This window comes from Spermophilus citellus (genome assembly GCF_964194105.1).
Source record: "Spermophilus citellus genome assembly, chromosome: X".
Classification (NCBI taxonomy): Eukaryota; Metazoa; Chordata; class Mammalia; order Rodentia; family Sciuridae; genus Spermophilus; species Spermophilus citellus.
In genome coordinates, this window is record NC_138190.1 from 19,144,187 (window position 1) to 19,168,466 (window position 24,280).

The 24,280-nt window shown below is 35.8% G+C and overlaps 1 protein-coding gene across 4 annotated transcripts in view; it reads left to right on the plus strand.

Moving 5' to 3' along the window:
• POLA1 (DNA polymerase alpha 1, catalytic subunit) overlaps nt 1-24,280 on the plus strand; it is a 296,467-nt gene that overhangs the window by 42,058 nt on the left and 230,129 nt on the right. For 3 of the 4 annotated variants that reach the window (XR_014019935.1, XM_081276741.1, XM_081276743.1), the window contains exons 21-26: nt 2,702-2,831; nt 3,317-3,436; nt 5,524-5,623; nt 7,438-7,562; nt 9,892-10,041; nt 10,468-10,590. Coding sequence is in view for 3 of the 4 variants with exons in the window: in XM_081276741.1 (XP_081132867.1) it covers nt 2,702-2,831; nt 3,317-3,436; nt 5,524-5,623; nt 7,438-7,562; nt 9,892-10,041; nt 10,468-10,590 (748 nt within the window). In the remaining variant the exon portion in view is untranslated. The remainder of the gene's footprint in view (nt 1-2,701; nt 2,832-3,316; nt 3,437-5,523; nt 5,624-7,437; nt 7,563-9,891; nt 10,042-10,467; nt 10,591-24,280) is intronic. The other variant, XM_081276742.1, reaches the window with a different exon arrangement.

Below are 24,280 nucleotides of genomic sequence, written 5' to 3' on the forward strand. Positions count from 1 at the left end.
GGAGCAGAAAATTGTCTTTATGTCAGCACCACCATGTCCATTACTTCATAATTTGAACTAGTTTACTTCTTGAATTATTCTAATTTGATCTGTTTATGTCCATCTCCTTCACGTTTTAACATTACCTTGATGTTTCCTGTTGGTAATTTGGAAATTGATATGAATTTAGAGTTTGACACTTCTTTCACTTAATTTTTTAAATATTTTTTAGTTGTTGATGTACCTTTATTATTTATTTATTTATTTACATGTGGTGCTGAGGATCGAACCCAGTGCCTCACACATGCTAGGCAAGTGCTCTGCCACTGAGCCACAACCCCAGCCCCATTCTTTCACATAATTAATGAGATATTTTGGAAATACAAAAAACTGAGCAATCACTAAGCCATTTAGAGATATTGCTTGCTTGTTTTTAAAGTAAGGTTTCTGCTACTTCTCTGGCCATTTTTTCATGTTTTCCTACCTATTTCTCCAGAGTTCTTGGACTGCTGCTCTCTTTTGACTTTGTATCCTCTCCAAGTAATCTCATTGTCTTGAAAATTTAAATACCATATGGGGGCTGATGCTCCTCACTGTGTTTATTCAGTTTTGACTTTTCCCCTACATTTCAGATTCATGTATTCACTTGATGTTTAATATGAACCTTTAGTTTGTTCGGAACTGAGCTCTGATCTTCTCCCATTGTCTTTCTGTAGTCTTCCCTTACTAAATTAATGATACCTCTATTTTTTCATTACCATTGTAAGCCTTCGGTCATCTTCTCCCCTAAACCTCTGAGGCTTCCTTGGTTCCTCTCTCTGATATCCTACAGTAGATCCATTAGGTAATTCTATCAGCTCTTCTAAATATATCTAGATCTGACAACATCTTTTCACCTCCATTGACCCTACCCTGGTTTAGGCCACCATCCCCTTCCCCCTGAATTGAAGCTGTCTTAGTCTGTTTTCTGTTGTTTATAATACAGTACCACAGACTGGGAAAATTATAAAGAAAGGAGATTTATTTTGACTTATGGTTCTGAAGGTCTAAGCTTGAGGAGCTGCATCTAATGATGATCTTCTTATTGTCAGAGTCCTGAGGTGGTACAGTGTATCACCTGGTGAGAGGCAGAGAGTGCATGTGTGTATCCTTAGCTTTCTTTTTTCTCTTCTTATAAAGCTACCTGCATTCAATCATGGGGGCTCAAAGCCCCCACTTTAAATACTTTAGTATTTAAGTTTCTGCCCTCATAATATTTCACAGTGGGGATTAAATTCCAACATGAGTTTCAGAGCGATAAACCATATTCAAACTGTAGCACTGGGTCTTATATTGCCAATCTCCTTGGTTTTGCTCTTGCTCCTTCGTGGTTTATTTTTAATCCAGGACCAAGGTTATCCTGCTGAAATTAAAGTCAGCTCAAAATCTCCCATTGACTGTTTCATTTGGAGTAAAACTGGTTTTTATTTTGGCTTATGGGGTCCTATGCACTGTATCTCTATGCTGTTGACTGTCTTCTGCTCTCACTATCATTCTCTCTCATTCAGCCATATTGATGTACTTCCAGGTCCTGAAACTACCATATATGAAGTAAGCATATATTGCATGTTTACTGTGCACTAGGCACTGTCTATAACCAGCTCAGAGCATTGGAATGCTCTTCTGACTACCTGGATTGCTCTTCCCTCAGATACCTTTCCATAAGGCTTGCTCCTGTGTTAGTCAGCTTTCTATGCTGTAACAAAATTTCCTGAGAAGAGCAACTCAAGGGAAGATTTATTTTGGCTCACAATTTTAGAGGTTTCATCTGTAGTTGGTTGACTCTGTTGTTGCGTTTAGGCTTGTGCGTTTAAGCACTGTTGGATTCAGTGCTTGCTTGGGGTAGTTGTTATATGATAATGAGTCTAAATGCAGAACATGGTGGGGAACACATGGGGAGGAGAGAGTGAAAGAGAAAGAGAAGTATACCCTCAAGGGCATCCCCCCACTAGGACCACTTCTTAAAATGTTTCTGCCACTTCCCAAACCCATCATGGATGAATCATGCTATAATTGTTTTAATCCAGCTACCTCCCAAAGGCCCCACCTCTGAACAGTACTGTACTGGGGACCAAGCTTTCAACACATGAGCTTTTGGGGGTCATTTCAGGTCTAAATCATAACACTTGTTCAGCACTTCCAGGTCTTTATTTTCAATGAAGTTTTCTCTGGTTCTCTAACTAAAAGTTCAATCTCTGTTCTTGATATTTTATACTGTCTTTGGGGCTTAACTCTTTAACGCTTTGCATTATATAATACACTACATATTTAATTTATTTTTATTTTTTATACTCGTCTTCCCCATGAGGATTTAAACTCCACGAGGATAGGACTTCCTGTCCATTTTGGGTATAGCCAGTGCCTAGTGCATAGTAAACATGCAATATATGCTTGTTTCACAGAATGAATGAAAGGATTCAGTGATTTTCAGGTATGCAGTTATTAACACATATGAATTTTTTTGTGGAATTTTTTTGTGCTTAGAGAAGGGCACTGGGATCAGTGGTATAAATGAATTCCTAATTACATACCGACCTTCTTTTAAATTGTTTCCAAAGGCAAGGTGCTTTTGCTCTGAAGTCACTTATACCAAAAATTCCTTGTAATATTTTATGAAGTTCTGATTATAGTTATTGTTTCTTTTAATTACTTGATTCTCTTTCATTCTTATTTTTCTGTACAGTGAATCTTCTCATCTGTTGTACCTGTTGGAACACACCTGGAAAGATGCCAGGTTCATTTTGCAGATCATGTGTGAGCTAAATGTTCTTCCATTAGCATTGCAGATCACTAACATCGCTGGGAACATTATGGTAAATTTAACTTAGAAAGGGGGAAAAAGCATTTCCTGTTGGATTCAGTGCTTGCTTGGGGTAGTTGTTATATGATAATGAGTCTAAATGCATGCTTATAAAATGAGTAACTTGGATTCTGAAAGCTGGGCATCTTTTGTAAAAGGAAAAACTGGTTGGGAGAAGGGGAGGAATGCCAGGTGCAGTGTGCTGAAATTTGGGTGAACATAAGGATCATCTCTCTAACATCTGGATGTGTCTGGTGGAATGGTCCTTTTGGGAGTAAGGAAATAGCCAAGTTGTTAATAATTTAAGCTGTCTCTTTTATAATACTTAAAGAAAATGTTAGAAATAATTTACTACTTTTCCCCCCAAAAAAAGCAGCCTTTATTTTAGTAGTAGTTTTGAAGGAGGTATCTTGATAAAATTAAAATTAACTAACTCAAAGTTGTTTTTGTTTGTTGTGATTTGGAGCTCAAATTGTAAAAAGAATTTCTATTTAATAGTCCAGGACACTGATGGGTGGACGATCTGAGCGTAACGAGTTCTTGTTGCTTCATGCATTTTATGAAAACAACTATATCGTGCCTGACAAGCAGGTTTTCAGAAAGCCTCAGCAAAAACTGGTGGGTCCAAAATTACGTAGTATTTTGCTTTTCTTATTCCTCCTTTTTAATTACCTAGATAGCTATTTTTTTTAATTGCTGCAATAACATCTGCCTCTAGAATAATCCCCTGTGTACTAGAAATCATGTCAAGTTTGTTCCAGTGGGTTTGTGTGGTTTCCTTCTCTACTTTTTTCTGTACAGACAAAATTATTTGTGAAATATGAAATTCTTAAAGGTGGAATTAGACCTTTTTGGTAGATAGCTACACATGGAAAATGTTTTGTCACTTAACCACTATCCAAAGCTTAATGTCAATTAAACCTTTAATTTCCTTAAACCAGTGAGCTTTTATTTTTATGTTGCATTTTTTCTGTACATGTTTAATATCCGTAATCTAAAATGTTTGGAACTGGAAGCGTTTCAGATTTTGATTTTTTTTTTCCAGATTTTGGAATATTTACATTTTTGTAATGAGGTATCTTGGGGATGTGATTGAATTCTAAACACAAAATTGTTTTATGCCTTATATAATATCCTGTAGTAATTTTATACCATATTTTTAGTGTACCTGTGTTTTGACTGTACCCTGTTACATGAAGTGGGGATTTTCTACTTGAATAAGGCATCATGTTGGTACTCAAAATGCTTCATAATTTTTTTTAAATATATTTTTTAGTTATACATTGACACAATATCTTTATTTTGTTTATTTATTTTTATATGGTGCTGATGATCGAACCCAGGATCTCTCACGTGCGAGGCGAGCGCTCCACCACTGAGCCACAACCCCAGCCCCTGTTTCATATTTTTGAGCACTTCAGATTTTAGATTTTCAGATTGGGGATACTCGGCTTGAACTAGTATGATTATGAACACTACAATCAGGTTTCTGAAGTGGCCTCCATCATATTGGGGCTAAAACTTTAGCTACTGTTCTATCTATTGATGGTAAATGATACAGAATGGAACTTTAATGTTGAAAGTGTGATTAAGGGGGCTGGGGATGTGGCTCAAGTGGTAGCGCGCTTGCCTGGCATGCGTGCGGCCCGGGTTCGATCCTCAGTACCACATACAAACAGGAATGTTGTGTCCGCCGAAAACTAAAAAATAAATATTAAAATCCTCTCTCACTCTCACTCTCTTTAAAAAAAAAGTGTGATTAAAGTTCTTGTATTTGCTTGTTTTATGAACCTTACCAAAATTAATAGTGAATATTAATTTAGAACTATTTAATTTCTCCAGAAGCATTAAATGTGGGCCATTAGTAAACTACACAGGAATGGATTTTCATTATGTGGACATACTTATTTTAAAGTGTCCATATTAACAATGAGAGTGAGCCAGGCATCGTGGCATGTGCCTATAGTCCCTGTGCTACTTGGGAGGACACAGGAGAATTCACTTGAACTTAGGCATTTGAAGTCACCCTAGGCAGCATAGCAAAATCCCATCTAAAAAAAAAAGCTGGGGTGTATTGGCGCATGCCTATAATCCCAGTGGCTCAGGAGGCTGAGACAGGAGAATCGTGAATTCAGAGACAGCCTTTGACAGCATTGGCAAGGCACTAAGCAACTCAGTGAGACCCTGTCTCTAAATAAAATACAAAATAGGGCTGGGGGTGTGGCTCAGTGGTTGAGTGCTCCTGAGTTCTATCCCTGGTACCACCTACCCCCCCCCCCCAAAAAAAAAGAGAGATAGAATGATAATACCTATGTGAAATACTGTAGTTTTTTTTTTTACATCATGAATGTTAGAGTGATGAATTTAATAGGACCCTTTTACAATTTCAAATTCTGTATAATATGAAAAGTTGTATTTTTAATAATCATGAATTAAAAATATGAACTTTCTATGAGTTCAGAAATATTTAAAATAGAACTTGCATAGATTCTGAGATATAGCATTGCTTAGGAAACTACCATGCTTGGCATTCATTTTGATTCATGAACATATTACAATAATTGTCTTTTCCCATAGGTAGGACCATTAACTAAAAATAATGTTGGTTAAAACTAAGTACTGTTATTGAAAAAGAGAGAATGGTAAGACTTCCTAATTAATTAATTAATTGCTGGCTGATGAAGTTATCTTTCATTTGACATTAGGGAGATGAAGATGAAGAAATTGATGGAGATACCAATAAATACAAGAAAGGGCGGAAGAAAGCAGCTTATGCTGGAGGCTTGGTTTTGGACCCCAAAGTTGGTAAGATGAGACCTTGGATTGGTTTACTCTGGGCGTTAAGGATTTTTTTTTCAGGTATAGCTAGACCTGTATTGGATCTTGGAAGTCAGCAAGTAGATCTCATAATGATCTTATTTTTATCTTGTATGTTGTGCAAATCTTGTTTGCCAGTCAGCTAATATGGAATTAATGTGGATTTTTCTGCTATTCTAATATAATTTTTATTTATATAATTTTTACATATCTTGAAATACTGTTTTTTTTTTTTTTTACTTTTTCTAACCACTTAAAAATGTTTCTTAACTTATGAATGATACTGAAATAGGCAGTTAGCTGAGTTTGGTTTGTGCATGCTTTGCCAACCCCTGGTCTAGTGTAGAAGCTATGTGTCCTGCAATGGGAGTACCTCTCCCTTCTTCCCTCCATTCTGTGAGGGTAAGTTCTGCCTCTGCCAGTATGCTAGCACCAGTTCATTTGGCCAACAGAGTTAAATACAGATAATAGCCACAAAATCGAATTTTAACAGGAGAATAACTTTTCCTTGTCAAGAGTGGCAAAGATAATGTTTTGTGGTAGAGCTAGAAAGGATCTTATTTTTAAGCCGTTTTGACCATTTTTAAGTGTACAGTTCAATAGCAGTGTTACACATATTCACATTGTTGGACATAATGTGAATTTTATCAAGTAATTCACTCTTGAGTAGGAGACATTTTTGACAAAAGTGGATGTATTATTGGTTGGAGTCACATGGAACAGTAATACTTTGGTGTTACATTTGGACTTGAATGCTGACTATGTGATCTTATGTTGCCTGTTGAACATCTATAAGACTCGTTTTCTTCTTCTGTAAAATGGATATAAGAATAATCTACTATAGAGGGATTTAAGGAATAAATAGAATTGTTTGACACAGGGTAAGCTGTCAATAATATATGTTTATGGTTATTGTCTTAATACTGGACATTTATTTTTATTCAGTTTCTTCTCAAAGTGAAGGAAACTCTTTGTAAATGTCCTAGAGAAATATAGTAGCTTTCTGTTCACCTTTTGTAAGCAAAAAGGGTGGATCGTTCCACTACTGACATTCATATAAATATTTCTTATCTGGTTTTCAGCACAGTTCATGTACAGGTAAATGGGCTACCCATTTTATTGTTTGAAGGTGTGTTTGTAAAATAAACAAACACACACACACACACACACACACACACACACACACACACACACATATATAATGATGGTGAAGCTGGGAGTGGATATCCACACACTTACTGGTGTTTTTGTTTTTTTTTTAAAGAGAGAGAATTTTTTAATATTTATTTTTTAGTTTTCAGTGGACACAACATCTTTTATTTTATTTTTATGTGGTGCTGAGGATCGAACCCAGCGCCCCGTGCATGCCAGGTGAGCGCACTACCGCTTGAGCCACATCTCCAGCCCCTGGTGTTTTATTTGGTGTTGGGTAGGAAGGAATGCTTGCTTGAGGGAGAATTTAGCAACATTCTTTTGGAAGTAGATATGATCTCTCTCCAAAATAATTGGACCTGAGTGGTGTTTTCCTATAATAATGGTATATTTGGGGACTGTTGGGGAAGGACTGGTTCAAGCTGGTTTCATGGGGAGACAGAATCTTTTCATCAATCTTTTGTGATCTGGGCTTTCACTCTAATCCAAGTCATTTTATGATGTGATAGTCCACTTCTGTCTCTTTTGTCTGCTTTATAGTGCTGGAGAGTAAATGGTTTCTATTACACTTTTTAATAGAGTACTTCTAATATGTTTTGACAGTGTTTTTCTTTAGACTTTTTTGACATTATGTGACCTTTTTATTTCAGGTTTTTATGATAAGTTTATTTTGCTGCTGGACTTCAATAGTTTATACCCTTCCATCATTCAGGAATTTAACATTTGTTTTACAACAGTGCAAAGAGTTGCTTCAGAGACACAGAAAGTTACAGAGGTTTGTATTTAACTGGGGTCTCTTGAAATTAGGATTAAAAGTATTGCTTAAAGGAGGAGGAGAACCAAAGGAGTTAGTGTTGTAGTTTTTCTTTTTCTTCTTTATGCCTTTATTTTTATGTGGTGCCAGGGATCAAACCCAGTGCCTCACGCATGCTGGGCAAGCACTCTACCACTGAGCCACAACCCCAGTCCCTGTAGTATTTCTTCTTAAAGGATATATTAATTATGTCCTTAGTTATCAAAAAGAGAGGTTGTCCAGAAAGAGATAAACTGGTTCAGTATCTTTTTAAAAGTAGTGTTATTGAGGTATAATTCACACACATTACAATCCACATAGCAGTCCTGGTGTTTAGATTATTCAGTTTGTAATCATTACTATATTCATCTTTAGGACATTTTTATTATTTCCCAAGGAAACATTTTACTATCATATCCCTCCCCCATTCTTCCCAGCTCTAGGGAATCACTAATCTTTCTGCCTATATAGATTTGTGAATTCTGGACATTTCATATAAATGGAATCATACAACATGTGGTCTTTTGTGTCTTACTTTGCACATTATTTTCAAGGTCCATCTGTGTCGTAACATGTATTGATACTTTTTTTTTCTTTTCTACCTCCTGTTTGCTTTCCTTCCTTCTTTCCTTTGTCCTCCTTTCCTTCCTTCCTTCTCTTTTTTCATAGCAGAAGATGCCTATTTGCCCTCTAGCTTCTTAATTTACATGTTATTTAGTTCCAGCCACCTGCCCGGGAGCTGTTTTTCATTTCCAATCCCATATTCCCAAAAAAGAGAATGTAATAGGCTTGCCTAGGTCAGTGAGCACCTCTGGTCCTATCACTTGTGACCACAGGAGTGGGTTCACAGAGTACAAATCTGGCTGTTAAAGATTAATCTTTCTATGGGACTAGAGGATAATCTTACAGAGGTGGTATTGGGTAGACAACCTCCCAAATAGTGACTGCCTTTGATTAATGTTCTTTGGGCTTTGTCCTACTACTGTACCAGCACGTGGTAATTATCATTATCCAGCCCTTTTCCCCAACTGCTGCCCAGCAGTGTTTTGTTTATTTGAGCTTTTCAATTTGGATTTTGGATATATAACAGAATCCTTTCAGAGTAGAAGGACTTTAGAAGTCACCTAAGAAGTATACATGTAGCTATTAATGGATTCTGTATCATTTTCATGTACTATATTTTATCTTCAGATCAGTTAGTGTCACATAGGTAGTGATGGTGAAGCTGGGAGTGGATTGCAAATTTTTTGACTCCAGATTGTTTCAAGTTTACTTTTCATTTGACTTTCATAGGTGCTGTAAATAAATTGGAATGTGTAGCAAGATCTTTTTAATAGGTCTGCTATCATCATGTGCTATATTGGAAAACAATAGGTCCCTGTTACTTTTTTCTAAGAGTGTTCATTTGCAGATATTGATCTTTATAAAATTAGATACTTTGTAAAGGCTGGCTTATCAAATGGCATTGACTTGACATACTTTAAGAGGTTTATTTTAAATTTTGTACCTTTGAAAGGGCAAATGCATCTGGCTTTTCTTTGTAGCCTGTTAATAGAATTAATGGAAACTTGAGAAAAATGGTCTAATGCTTTCCCTGCTTTTTCCTGCTGTAAATTTTAATATAAGAAGACTGCTGGTTGCTTTTTAAAAATGTTGCTATTCTTCTGCCAATTGTAAAGCAATTTATAGGTAAAAAGTATTACATCAGTGCTAAGGAATATATTTGTATTAATTTTTAGAAATGTCATGGCCTATTTAAATGTGCTTCAAATTCTTAAAAGAAATTTGCTAGTTTAGTATTTAGCTTTTTATTTTTAGTCTAAAACATTTACAATAATTGCTATGATTCTCCATAGTTTTAAATTTCTATAGCATTTTGTTTGGTCGTACAAATGCTTTAAAATGGTAGTTTAGCTGCTGGTTATTTTTTTAAATCCTAGAAGTCTGTCTGAGCGTTTGTATTTTAAAAGCAATTTCCCCAAACATGTTGCTCCTCAATCTTGTTGAAGAGGATGGTAGCATGTGTAAAAACCCATCCCTTTAAATGAAATCAAAATTTGTGAGTAACTACAGGGGTGGGAGATATTGGGAATGACAGGCTGATAGAACACGGGTGGGAGGAAGGTGGTAGTGGGAAGGGCCATGGTCTGCAATCTGTTCAACTCTTTCTTAGGGAACGTTGATCTTTACTCATATAAGAAAGAAGCTTTTAAAGATGTGATCATGGGGTAAAGTGCCTACCAAATATTATTTTAGAATTTTATTTTACTGAAGTTTTACTCTCTGAAAATTTCTGTTGTGTGTTTATCAGGATGGAGAACAAGAACAGATCCCTGAGTTGCCAGATCCAAGCTTAGAAATGGGCATTTTGCCCAGAGAAATCCGGAAACTGGTAGAACGGAGAAAACAAGTCAAACAGCTAATGAAACAGCAAGATTTAAACCCAGATCTTGTTCTTCAGGTATATTTTTTCACTAAGAGACATCTGAATGAAAATTTCAGCTTTTACAATTTGATTATTTAGGAATAGTATATAATAGTACAAACACTCAAGATGCTATGGGCAAGCACATGTGCTTATTTTATTTGTGGGTAAGTTTCCATTCAAAAACACTAGACTGCCTCAGAATAGGAGGTACTTCTATCTGCAATGGGTGTATCTGTGCAAGATCTTTCTGAATTCTGGAAACTTTGGAGTCTATATATGCTTGCTTCCAGGAGGTTAGGGCGTCATAGACCTTGGAGGACAGAGTATTTTAAGGGCTCTTTTTATTTCAGGGATATTGAGGGGTTCTTTTTCTCATTGGTGATCTAGAAAGATACCTAATGTAATTCTTAAGCATCTGCCAATATTGTTGTTTGTCTTTCATCCTTGTGTGGCCTGCAGTATGACATTCGACAGAAGGCTTTGAAGCTCACAGCGAACAGTATGTACGGTTGCCTGGGATTTTCCTACAGCAGATTTTACGCCAAACCACTGGCTGCCTTGGTGACATACAAAGGAAGGGAGGTAAATCACGTAATCATATTCACATCTCTAAATATTAGAGTATTTTTAACTATACGTTTTGTAGTGTGGGAGAAACAAGTTTGCTCCTAGTTATCTAGATTTAAATACCCACTTTTTAGAAAAAGTTTAAGACATAGGCATTTAAATAAAAATTTATTCATTCATGGGTGGGGGGTAATTATTGAACATCTATGTGCCAAACTTTGTTCTAGTCACTGGGGATAGAGAATTAAGCAAGAATATAGGTCTCTGTTATTGCAAAGCTTGTATTCTTCCTAGGATGATGGGGGCAGGGAGACATGTTTTTGAGGCCTGGGCTATTATGAAGAAGATACTTTGGTAAAACAAACAGTAATTAAATGAATACACAAACATTAAAAAACTAAGATATTAGGACAGAAGTAAATGCTCTGCAGATAATTAAAACAGGGCAGTGGCCTAGAGAATGTTTATATGACTAGTTTAGATTGGTCAGGTTAGGCCTTTTTTGAAGAGGGAACATAAGGGAGCTAGTTTTTGGTACCGAGTTTAACTATCGGTATTTGTGAGGGAAAGGTGGGAGTCAGGAGGAAAGCCAATGTAGCCTTTTACTAAGGGATTAAGAGTTCCATCGTGTATGTGTTGCCTTTGAGATGAGTAATAGATCTCCAGGCATATTAAGTAGGCAGTTAATTGGGTGTGTAAATTCAGAATTCCAGGAGTATGTCAGGCTGGATTTATGTGGATGGAGAGTATCTGCTTTAGAATGATAGACCAGATACCAAACACATTTTAGGTACTATGACTTTATGAACACTATAAACTTCATCTGTTTAGTGCTATGTACATGATTATTTTTGATTTATAAAAGAATAGTTATGGTAAATATTAAATTCATTTGACTCCATTAAACTGCTATTTCCTGTCAGTGAATTTAAGACTACTCATTCTTAAAGGTGGTAGATAGTGGTTCTGGGTAGAATGCTTGTATTGGGGGTCTGGGCATGGAATACTCTAGAGCAGGGTTTAGCAAACTATGCCCTGCTGGGCCAAATCTAGCCTGCCGTCTATTTTTGTAAATGAGATTTTACTGAAACAGAGCCAAGATCATTCATTTATGTATCATCTGTGACTGCTTTTATGTGGTAATAGCAGAGTTGAGTAGTTAAGATAGAATCTTGAGGCTTAGCATAGATAGCTTTTACAATGTTGAGGTAAGTTCCTGTTATCCCTAGTTTTTCTAATGTTTTGAACATAAAGGGATGCTGTACTTTGTTGAATGCTTTTTCTACGTACACCATGGAGTATTACGCAGCACTAAAAAATGACAAAATTGTGGAATTTGCAAGGAAATGGATGGCACTAGAGCAGATTATGCTAAGTGAAGCTAGCCAATCCCTAAAAAACAAATGCCAAATGTCTTCTTTGATATAATGAGAGCAACCAAGAACAGAGCAGGGAGGAAGAGCAGGAGGAAAAGATTAACATTAAACAGAGACATGAGGTGGGAGGGAAAGGGAAAGAAAAGGGATATTGCATGGAAATGGAAGGAGACCCTCATTGTTATACAAAATTACATATAAGAGGTTGTGAGGGGAACGGGAAAATAAACAAGGAGAGAAATGAATTACAGTAGATGGGGTAGAGAGAGAAGATGGGAGGGAAGGGGAGGGGGGATAGTTGAGGATAGGAAAGGTAGCAGAATACAACAGTCACTAATATGGCATTATGTAAAAATGTGGATGTGTAACCGATGTGATTCTGCAATCTGTATTTGGGGTAAAAATGGGAGTTCATAACCCACTTGAATCTAATGTATGAAATATGATACGTCAAGAGCTTTGTAATGTTGTGAACAACCAATAAAAAAAAAAAAGATAGAATCTTGCATGGCCTGCAAAGCCTAAATAATTTGCTGTTTGGCACTTTCAGAAAAAAAAAAAAAAAAGTTTTCTGACCCCTGCTTTAGAGTCTATATCAGCTCTGTCCAGTAGGATTTGAAGGTAATGAAATGTTGTCTATCTGTACTATCCAATACAATTGTCTCTAGCCGTGAAACCTGTAGCACTAACTGACTGAAGAACTGGAATTTTTAGATTTATTTAATTATAATTAAAATGAACTTAAATAGCTGCATGTGACTAGTGCTACTTTATTGGATAGTGCATATCTAATTAATATGAAACATCAGGATATTTAGAGTCATTCTTTTGTTGGCAGCACTGTCTTGGCTTAGGGCACAGCAAGGAAGGGCAAAGCTTGTATTGAATGCCAGTGATATGTTAGAACCTATTAGCATTGTTTTATTGAAACCACTAAGAGTCTTTTGACATGGGTATTAATGTCCCCTTTTGCAGAGGAAGCTAAAACCCAAAAGAGGTAAAGGATAATAAGTAGCTATTTTGAATTTGAATCATGTCTTTCTGATTGTCTTTTATGGAATTAGGGCTATCTCCTCCATATCAGAACATCTTTCATGACTGTGGTTCTGCTTTATATTCTGCCTCTCAGTTCTAGAAGGTCATCTTTTTTGATATTCATCATAAGACATAGACCTTTTTTACATTAGAAAGATATAGATGTTTTAGGGACTAGTTGAAGTGAGAGAAGGATGTTTTCAGTTTCTTAGGCTAAGTTTACTTCAAAATTATTTAAATTTTATTTCTGTATATGTATCCAGTGGCTTCTGATAGAATACCATCTTATTTTTGTATTAGGAAATGCACTCACTATGCCCCAACTGGGTGATAATACATGGGTTGACTATTGAGATTGGATCAAGGTTACTCTTAAGTTTCTCACGAGAGGCAATAGTTGACAATTTACTCCCTTGGAGAGTGCCTCTTGCTGTTGGGAAATCCCTGTTGTTACATTTTCTGCATTGGCTCAGAAATCCACAAGCTTAAAAGGGCACTGTTGATAATGATAAGCCCCAAATTTGTCCAATGATCTCCCCCACTCCCCTAATCCATTGTATTTTAAGGGCAATATTTTGGTTTAGCTAGATTTTTAATAGGGAGCTTAAGCTCAATTTTTGTTTTTCTGTTATACAAAAATATAACAACAAATTTTTACTAAATAAATCATTTAAAAACCCCTACTCGCCTCACTAAAAAACAAAGAATTTCAGACAAATGTAGAAATAATCATGTGATTTGAATTCTTTGTTTCTGTCCCTTCCCCCCTTATTCCTTTCAGTAAATCATGATGAATATTGCACCTATGGGAAGTAGGTCTTTAATATGAGGCTAATGAGAAATAATAATTATACAACTACTCCCTGGAACTATTCTAGAAGATTCAAAGTCCTCTACACAAATTATTTGCTAAGATAAAAATGATTGTTAAAGTATTGGTGATAATTATTAGCAATAGCAGATGGAAATAGTCTATGTGATAATCTCTCTTTGTGTTTGCTAGAATTTTTCATATGTACTGTTAAGGCTGTGATTTTCAAGCATCTCTTAGTTATTAAAGGGATAACAATAGGTAGGATAAAGTGTAAAATGAGAGTCCTTTTAAGGAGATTTTGGAATACTTTCATAACTTATTAAATGTTTTTTTTTTGGTGATAAGATGGAATGGACAAAAAAATAATAACTTGAAGAACTTATTAGTAGTTTGCTTTTAAATACCTTATATTAAGGTTAGAGCAGAAATTAATTAGAAGGAAACCTGATGGCATACCTTTGCAAAAATAAAAATTTGCATTTGGAGATGGATTAATGCATAGTCTGGGAGTCCTTGAAGTTCCCCCTTCCTTTAATTTTTTAAGCCTATTTTTTGTGTGTTCAGTTTTGTTGGAATCATGCAGGTTTGGCTCTGGTGAACTAATAATTTCTGTAATCAAATATATTATGGCTGCTTGAGTACTCAGTAATTGCAAATTGTACTTTAAAAAACAGGTTTATAATAAAAGTGCTAATAGTTGTGTCAAATGGGCTTCAATATTGTCTTTTCACAGGTGTGATCTTTCATCCTGAAACTCTCCCATGATTTTTAATTGCTCAGTGGTAGAGGATTAATGGTTAAGAAATTGTATGAGAGACTTTACAGTGTGAAAAGTTATTTAAGAATAACGGAAGTTAGTGTTTCCAGAGAATATGGAAACATTGTTTATAGACACTCAAAAGTGAATCACTACAAATACCAACTGTATTTGTATTTGTTCTCAGTGTATTGAGTAGAACATAAAAAAAAATTGGGTCAGCCTACAGCACTAAGTGGGCATATATATTTAAACTATAATGAAAACTTATCAGTTGTCAAGTGTCTGGTGTGGTAATTGAAGTGATTGTTCACTAGATGGCGATAGACACCCTAAGATCATTAATCAATTAAGTATTTTATTCTGTGAACAATAGCGAAGGCCATTTAGTGACTTAAATCTGTCCACATTTTAGACTTTTATTATTCATGAAACTATTAATAAAAGGTTAAAATTGTCCAAAAGATTATAATAGTCTAGTCTATTTAGTGTTTAATGATGATATTTGAATTGCAAGTTTTATTCATGAGACTAATTATTTAACTTATTATAGTAAGCTAATGCTTCTACCAAGTAACTAATATGTCTCTGACCATGGAGGCACAATATACTATTCCCTCAGTCACAGTACTAGAACCTGATCTAGAGAAAATAAGAAATGATTTTGTTATATAATTTTGCTTCTTTGAATTTGTTATTTTTTTATTAAGGGATTTAAAACTTACTATGTATTTATAAGCATACTCATTGCATAATCCTTAGCATAATGGTTGTATTTGTCTTTATGGAATAATTAGTACTTACTGACATTGGTATTGTTTTATTTCTGCATTCTGTTATTTCTGCACTCTTGAGAAAATTATTTTTGATTTGGATTTCTCATTGCATTTTCAAGTGAGTGTGTGCTCTAATATTTGGGCGTAGAGTCCATGCATTTTCATTTTCCCACCCAGTAGGCTGAAATGAGTCCTTGCCAGCCTGTTTGCCAACTGACTGTAGCTTACAGTTGTGCTCAGAAATGAAATTTGTTCATCTAGAAAATGTGTCCAAATCCTTACATGCAAACATTACAATCTGGACTAAGGCTTTCTGGGATCCTCTTGGTGATATGGTAGCACTTATCAGGAGCCTTGGGAATGGAACTGGGACAGAAGGCTCTAGCCTTTGTTGATGTCAGTGGTAAAATAGAATCTTATAATTGTTAAGGGAGTCCTTCATTTTAACCTAGAATGTAGGTGGAGATTTTACTTTTCCAATCTTTTTTTCTTAAAATTAGCCTTTTTCCTTTAAAATTAAAAGTAGTAAAATATTATAGAGACAACTAAAGACCATTTTCTCCGTACCTTCTATCATTTATTTTTTGTCTTCCTCTAAGGTAACTACATTCTCAGGGCTGATTTTGTTGTTCTTCCCTATGTTTTTCTTTTCTTATTTTTTCCTTTTTATAAGGTAGGAGTATGTGTGCAGTTTAGTTGCCACAGAGATTGAGTGACCTGAAAGGCCTGAAACACATATTGTCTACCCTTTCAGAAAAAGTTTGCTGGTCCTGGTCTAAAAGATAATCATGTGTAACAGAAGAATAACTCTGGTTTTGAATATTGCCAGGCATAGTTGGTGAAATTGAGGAAATTAAAGGTAGGAAGAAGGAATGAAAACATCTTTTGGACATAAAAAATACAAATTTTGAAATTTACTCATTCTTTGATTGTTGTATGTGAACATCTTATCAATCAAGTACAGCACTAAGGGGAGATCTGTGAATACTGAAAAGTTTTATGTAACATTTTGTATGTCGTGCCTATGTGTGCATTTTTGGGGAAGAAAGTGCAAAGCATTTAAGAGATTCTCACATACTTGATGTGAAACTGGTAAAGAACTGTTGCTTCTTATATACATAAGCCTTAAAAATGTATGCTTTTGTCACCTAAAATAAAGAATTCACAGACCAGACCCATGGAAACCACATGAGTGGTAGGAAAGCAAGTTCTCATTCTGTTTCTAGAATTGTAATAGTCACCATTAAGACCATTTTTTATTTCAACTGGCCTATTAACATTTGATTTTTTTAAATACAAGATTAATGTGAGATTTTTTTAAAGAATAAAATGACGGCTTAATATATTTTAGCAGACATATTTTATAAAAGAAAAAGTAATATCCTTTTTCAGTGGTCATAGATTACTTATCATTTTTTTTTACTTACCACTTTTGAAGTTGTTTATAGTATAAAATTCAAGACCAAGGAAACTTTTCTATTCCCTTTAATTTTTTTTTTTTACTTGTCAATAGACCTTTATTTATTTATATGCGGTGCTGAGAACTGAACCTAGTGCCCCACACATGCTAGGCAAATGCTCTACCACTAAGCTACAACCCCAGCTCTATTCCCTTTTTATTTTCATATTTCAGGAACATTTAGATTCTCAATTTGCATTTCTTCAGATCTGATAATGCAGTAGTATTCAGTTTTATTAATTTATATTCTAATAGCTCAGAATTTGTGGTGATTCAGATGGAATAAGTTGAAGTACTTAGTACAAATTAATAGTTATTTTAGAGGCTTGGTTCTTGTCATATGTCATTAAATTCTATAGAAACAACTTCTGCAGTCAAGTAAGTGGCATTTTAACTGCAGATCATTTATATTGATGAACTTGTACTAAGGAACATCTCCATTTTCTTGTCCATTTGTCTGTATCCTTTCTAAAAATTGATGAGAGTGATGTTGCTAAATATCAAGATGAGAAGAAGAAGCTCCACTTGGGAAACACCCCATGGAGTCCAGTCCAGGTTATGATAACATAGACTTTAAATAATTTGAGAGAAATGCAGTGACCAAAAATTAAATAATGCATACATATTTATTTATATATATACTTATTGTCATAATGCATAATCATATAATATATATATATATATATATATATATAATAGTCTATTATATAAACATATAGTCTTTTATTATAACACTGTATTACATTTATAGAAGTAAATGAATTACACTTAGACCTGATTTGAAGTACTCTTTATGCTTGAAACTATTTCTTTCAAAATAGCCAAAACTTTAGACTTGAGACAAATTTAGCATGACCTTATCCTTCTGTCTTAATAGTTGGAAACTAGCACCTCCAAGATATCTGTAACATTGACCTCTGTGTGTCCTTTAGGGTTTTGGACTTTGAAAGGTCTAAGTTTAGGTGGACATAAAACAGTTGATGTTAGAGACAGGTGGGAAGAGAAAGATTGGCTCAATTCTTATCTTAGATCTCTGTGAAATGGGCTGGGATCTGTGTGTATAAGAGAAGAAAGCTTCATCAAAGACCATTTAGACTTATTTCCCTTGTATTTTTGAATATATTTATCTCACCTGAACTTGGGGAAATTCAGGCATGGGCCCATTTGCAATGGTGATACATGTCTCTGTCAGAGAAGGAGCAACCCCCCCCCCCTCCCACATTATACCACTAGATGTCAGAGGTAGTAGGAGATGGTCCTGGGGTTATGGGTTGTCTTCTCCAATCTTTCAGAATCTTTTGTCAGTACTAACCTTCAAAGTTCTAGGGCTTCCTTTCATTAAGGAAGATGGGATTTCCTCATTCTCAATCTAAATTTGCACCTTTTTCCACCTATATGTTGGATTTTTTATTATTATATTTTAGAATGGATCTGCACAAAATTAGTATCAGTACTTAAATTGCTTTTTTTAAATTAACAAACATAAAAATAAAAGGAAAGCCTATACTTCAAATTATTTCTATATTTTCTAATCTCCACTTCTGTTTAATTGTTCAGGGATCATACTTTAGATGTTTGTCTTTGATCTTGGCCTGTGCACCATGCAATAGATGTTTATTTGCCTTACCACTGGGATGATACTCACCTACATGTTTTTGCAGTTATAGATGGGTGTATGTGAGGTGATGAATATTTTTAACAGAATCTTGGTATGGAAACCTATTTTTAGTTTATAAGAATGGACAGGATACTCAGAATAAGGAAAAAGGATAGTTAAACATTTGACTTAGGCACTCTTATTTGAGAAGGCAGAGGCATTTTGTCCTTTTAATTACTGAAACAATTGGAAATGTGGCTAAGACTGAGAATATAACTACTATTAGACTTTGTGTTGATGCCACTGATCACTGCTGAGGTAGATTTTCATTATATTGACTCCAGTCATATAGATTCTTTGGAAATCTCTTCCTTTCTTCCCCCAAACCTTGTCAGAATGAGTGACTTTTTGTTAACCCAAATTCATTCCATTCTCTACATACGTGAAAATTTTATATGAACCTATTTTGGTATATGTTTCTTTTCCACAAGCTGCGTGTTATTTGACAGGTGTTCTGAAGCTCCTTGCTTTGGCAATGAACCAAGATGACAGAGCAGTAATGATTTTGAAAGTGCCATTCCCTTCTTGTTAAGAGACAAAAAGTGTGAAGTTATTAACTACTATTCACCAGTGGCATAGAAACTGGTGTACGCTTTAATTGTCTGGTTATACAGTCAGTCTGCATAGGTTATTTCCAGGATAAAAGTACTCTAAGAGGAATATACCATATAACTTCACTTTTTCTCCCCCTGTATCCATTTTTCTCTTTCCATAAATTGTAAGTAAATGGATTGAAGAGAAAGAATTGCTAAAAATTAAAATACTGACCTTTTCTCCCCCGTAGGTTTTCTCCTTTCTCATCTGCTCAGATAATATATTTATGAGTGGCATGGCAGCTTTTGACATCCTTGCGTATTTCCTCCTCCCCAACCCAAAATGAATCAGATGCCCAAGTGTTTGCATCTGCAAACTTTAGCCATGCTGGGTATATTTATTGCTAATTGGAAGAATTTACTTTTGTCAGTGCTGTATGGTGGCTCGAAGCGTATAGTCAGGCACATTAAAGGTATATCCATGTCAAATTTAAAAACAAAACAAACTTGCTGGGCTTATGGCTTAGGACTGATTAACTGAGGGAAAACTAATAGAATTAGCTCTTTCTGTTTGTGTTTCATCATGGTAGTGAGCAGAGTAAGCCTGTGTCATTTCACCAGATCATAAATACTGTGTAAAATTGCAGTGACCTGAGTTTGTAAGTTGTAGGAGTTTTGGAAGTTGGGAAGAATAGTTTTTTTGCATATGTATATATTTGTGAAGAAGCTGTTTGATTTTAATCCAGAGATTCCTGAGCCCTGTAGTCATTGTTTTAGAGATGTTGTCCCTCCTTTGAAATTGAGTGCTACTGTTGGATTGTACAGCTCTCTTTTTTCCTTTTTATTATTATTTTTTGTGGTTGAATTAGTTTATATCCCAATATTAAACTTCAATGTGTCAGTCTCAAAAATCTAAACTTTTTCTTTGAAAATTCCCTCTCTTTTGAAAAGCAGTCTGAAATGGAATGTAAATGAAAAGTGAATCCCTAGTCACATTTTTAAAAGGACAGCAAAGCATGAGTGATTTCCAGAAACAGTTTATATGTAATCTTTGGAATTCTTCTAGTTACTAATTCTTCCTTACAGATTGGGGCTTATTTTTCTGTTACCTATTTTTATTGGCTTTTTTACATTTAACAAAAGCTTTGATGGTTTGAAACTAGTGATGAGGCTGAGTTGAGTAAGGATGGGAGTAGAACAAAAGCTATTAGGTTTCTTTCATAATTTGGATTGTCAGACATTTGGCTATATTTGTTTCAGTATTTTTTCCCATGCTGATGTAGTGGCAGGCAACATTTTCAGCCCTGTGCAGGAGGGTGGTAGGGAGAACAGTTGGGGGTGGGTGGGGAAAGGCATAAGCTCATAGGCTATTAATAATGTACATTGTTCTTGAGACCACATGTAATATTTCTGAGCACTGGCCAACAGGGAAGGGTACATGTTCTATTTACGTTGGACTGCATGGCATGATGCAATGGACAGCTGATAATTTAACCACAGAAAAAAATCTGGATATTTCTTCTTTAATCGTGTCCTGATAGGGCAGAGAAAATAATTTGTTTTCAGCAGACTGACTTAGAGACAGTGAAAATATTTAATTCAATTACTGGTTCTTGCCTCATAGCCAGAAATTCTTCAAGTAATATTTGCTGAGTGTGTACCATGGAGGGAAATGGAGACAAATGACATTGCTAGTGACCTGCCAGCTTGAGATGAAAGCCTTAGCTAATGATTCCAATAAAACTAGAGCAAGAGCTTGGGAGACCAAACTCATGATTACTTACTAGTAAACAAGGGAAAGGATCTTCTGTAGGTACAAAACCACATGGAAATGCCAGCATTTGCACTGGAGAAGGCCCTAGAATAGACACCAAAGGTTCCATGTTCACCCACTCATTTGCTTTGAGCATGTCATTCTTCCTTGTCAGAAGATGATAGTGTCAGAGGTAACAGTGGGCTTCAGTTACAAAGTCCTTAGCATAGTGTAGTCCTTCTACTATTGTTTCTTAGAACTACCCAGAGGAAGCATTTGTGCAAGGCATTGAGCACCTACTAGGTATCAGGCATGGTGCTGGTATTGGAGAATTGATGGTAAGAGTAAGTGTTCAAGGATTTTGTCTTCATGGAGTTTTCATTTTGGAAAGTGAGAGCAATTAATCAAATGGCCAAGTGAATATTCATGCCATTCTGAAGAAAATAAGTGCTAAGAAAAGAAACATAAATTTCTGAGTGCTGATAGCAGTGGAAGGCCCTTGACCTAGAATGAAACAGGATTCCAGAACCCATAGCCCTTGAGTCTGCAGAGTATGGGCTGGAGTTAATTAGAAAAAGTGTTGTAGGACAAGTATTCCAGGATGAAAGATAGCATGTGCAGAAGCCCTTTGGTGGGTAGAAGCATTATGTGGCCAAGGAATAGAGAGAAGGCTGATTTAACAGGATTGTACTAAGGAAGTAGGGAGTGATGTGAGACAAGGCTGGGAGGTGGCCACAGTCAGGCCATACAGGCCTTGCAGGCCATTTTGAGTAAGGGGCAAATGTTAATGGGTTTTATGTGGAGATGAGAGCGATTGGCTTACATTGATATTTTGAGAACATCATTCTGAGTGAATTGTATGTGTCACAGTGGATGAGGGGAAACTGTTTAGTAGGTTGTTATTAGAATATTTCAGGCAAGATATGGTGGTAGCTTGGCTGATGATAGCAATTGGGGTAGGGAGGGAAGGATATAGGCATGAGAGAGATTAAGAGAGAAATATCATCAAAACTTGGTAATAAATTTGATGTGGAGTTTTGCATGTGAACAGTATGAAGGTCAGCTCCTGGATGTCAGATTTGTGCAGATAGATGGATGAGGTTCCTTTTACTGAGGTAGAGAAGACTGGAATATGACCAAGTTTGGGGCAGGGAGAGGGAATAATGAATAGTTTGATCTTGGATGTGTTAATTTTTAAAAATGTTATTAAATTTTTAATTGTTGCATAGTAATTGTACATATTTATGGGGTACAATGTGACATTTCAATACATGTATACAATATTTAATGCTCAGACTGTGGCAATTGGCATATCCACCCCTGCAAGTATTTATTTGTTTGTGGTGGGGTTCCTCAAAATCCTCTCCACTAGCTATTTTGAAATATTCAATTAATGGTTTTCACTCATTATTAACCTACTGTGTTATAGAACATTAGAATTTATTTCTCCTATCCAACAGCGCCCTGTTAAGGATATGTTAAGTTTGAAGTGGCAGGATATAAACTTGTGAGTCATTGATATATAAGTGGTAAATTAAGCCATGGAGATGAATGAGATTATTTTGGGAGAGAGGAGAGAGTGGAAAAAGAATGGGTGTAAGGATCCTCAGCTTGCTGAAGGAGAATGAACCTAAAAAGTAGGTTATATAAAGTAGCCAGAAAAGTAGAAAAGGTAGCAACAAGTGGTGTCATGGAAGCCAGGAAAGAGTGTTTCAGGGAGGTATAGTAGGCAGCTTTCAGGAAGAGACAATAATGATAGTTTTGAAAAATTTGCACTGAATTTTGCAACAGGGAAGTGATCAATGCCTTCAGTTGGTGCTATTTGAGTGCAACCATGGTGGAAAGGTTGAATTGTTATGGGAAGATATAATTCACAGTTTATAGATGAGAAATTTGAGGCACAGGGAGGTGACTTGCAGAACAACTTTATTAAGTGGCCCAGGAACCTCAGACTCCCTGCTCTAACTGTTCTGTCTACCACCTCTAGGCTCCTGGCTTACCAGCTAAGCATGTAGACTGAGGCAGCAAACATAACTCTGTTCTGCCTCTGTTGTTTCCCCAGTGGTAATCCATGTCTATTTAACCTCTCTTGAGCCTTAGCTTCCCTCTTTTTAATAATGGTATCTACCCAATGGGATTGTTGAGAAAATTAAATGAATAATGTGTGCTAATACCTTGTTGCATGTGCGATACATAGAAAGTACTCAGTAAATGTTATCTAGAAAATAAACACATTTTGCTGTTATTTCTGGCCTGAGAGCCTCTCTTACCTCCAATTATGTTTTTCTTTTGTTCGAGGGCTGTATAGTCTGCTTTTTTGTATGCTGTTTACCAAATTATTTTCAAGTTTGTGTTTTTACTTTGCCATTTCTTCTGCCTTTGTCCACCCACACCACAAATTTCTGTGCACAACTCACTTTTCACAACTCACTTTCCATGAGTGATTTAACCTGATCTTCCTCACTCTCCAATTTAATGACATCAGGTTATGTTTACATTCATTCACTCTTACAGGTTAGATTTTCATGAGTTTGATATGCTTGTTCATTCCATTTTCTTAAACAGTTTCAGGGGCTGGGAATTTTTTTTTAATCTTTCAGCAACATCTAATAGAATGCTTGAAAGTAGTGGGCACAAAAGGGCAAACACCAATTATTTTTATATTAAGAAGAAGTTCTTTCCATTACTTTCTTCTCATCCCAGTTCTAAGATCCTGTTTTTAGTTAAGTCCTGCCAACCTTATCTTTGAAATATTTTGATTATCCATTTCTCTTCATTGATACTGCCACCCCCATGATAAGGTCAGGCCACCATCCTCTGTGACTAGGATCACCACAGCAGCCTTCCTCTGGTGTTTCCCTTCTTCTCTTATCCCTTCTAATATAGTCTCAATAGCAGATGGAACTCTGTTATAAAAGTATAATAGCATCTGCAAGCCCTTCAGTGGATCCCATCTCAGTTTACCTTGGACTCCAAGGTGTTAATTTGTATCACCTCACCTTTGTGCTACCTACCTGCTGACCCCTTCACCCACATCCCTGCTTTAGTTCAGCCACATGGGCCACCATTTTTCTTGTATTCTGCACACATATTTAATTCTTTTCCTCCATAGAGCCCTTATGCATGTGGTTCCTTTTGTCTGGAAAACTTACCCCCCCCAGAACTTTGTGCAGGGTTTGCATTTTTCAACTCAGATTTCAGCTTATATGTCACCTTCTTTTTTTAATATATATTTTTTAGTTGGAGATGGACACAGAATATCTTTTATGTGGTGCTGAGGATCGAACCCAGTGCCTTACACATGCCAGGCAAGTGCACTACTGCTGAGCTACAGTCCCAGCCCTTCTATATCGCCTTCTTGGTGAAGATCTCCCTGACTACTTTTCCTAAATAGGTCCATCCAGCTCAACACCATTTCTTATTTTCAAATTGACTTTTTTTTTCATTTTCCCACAATTTTTATAAGATAAAATGCATAAAATAGCAAATACCTGTGTGCACATCTCCCAGAATTAATATGTTGAGAGATTGTCATAATTGCTTCA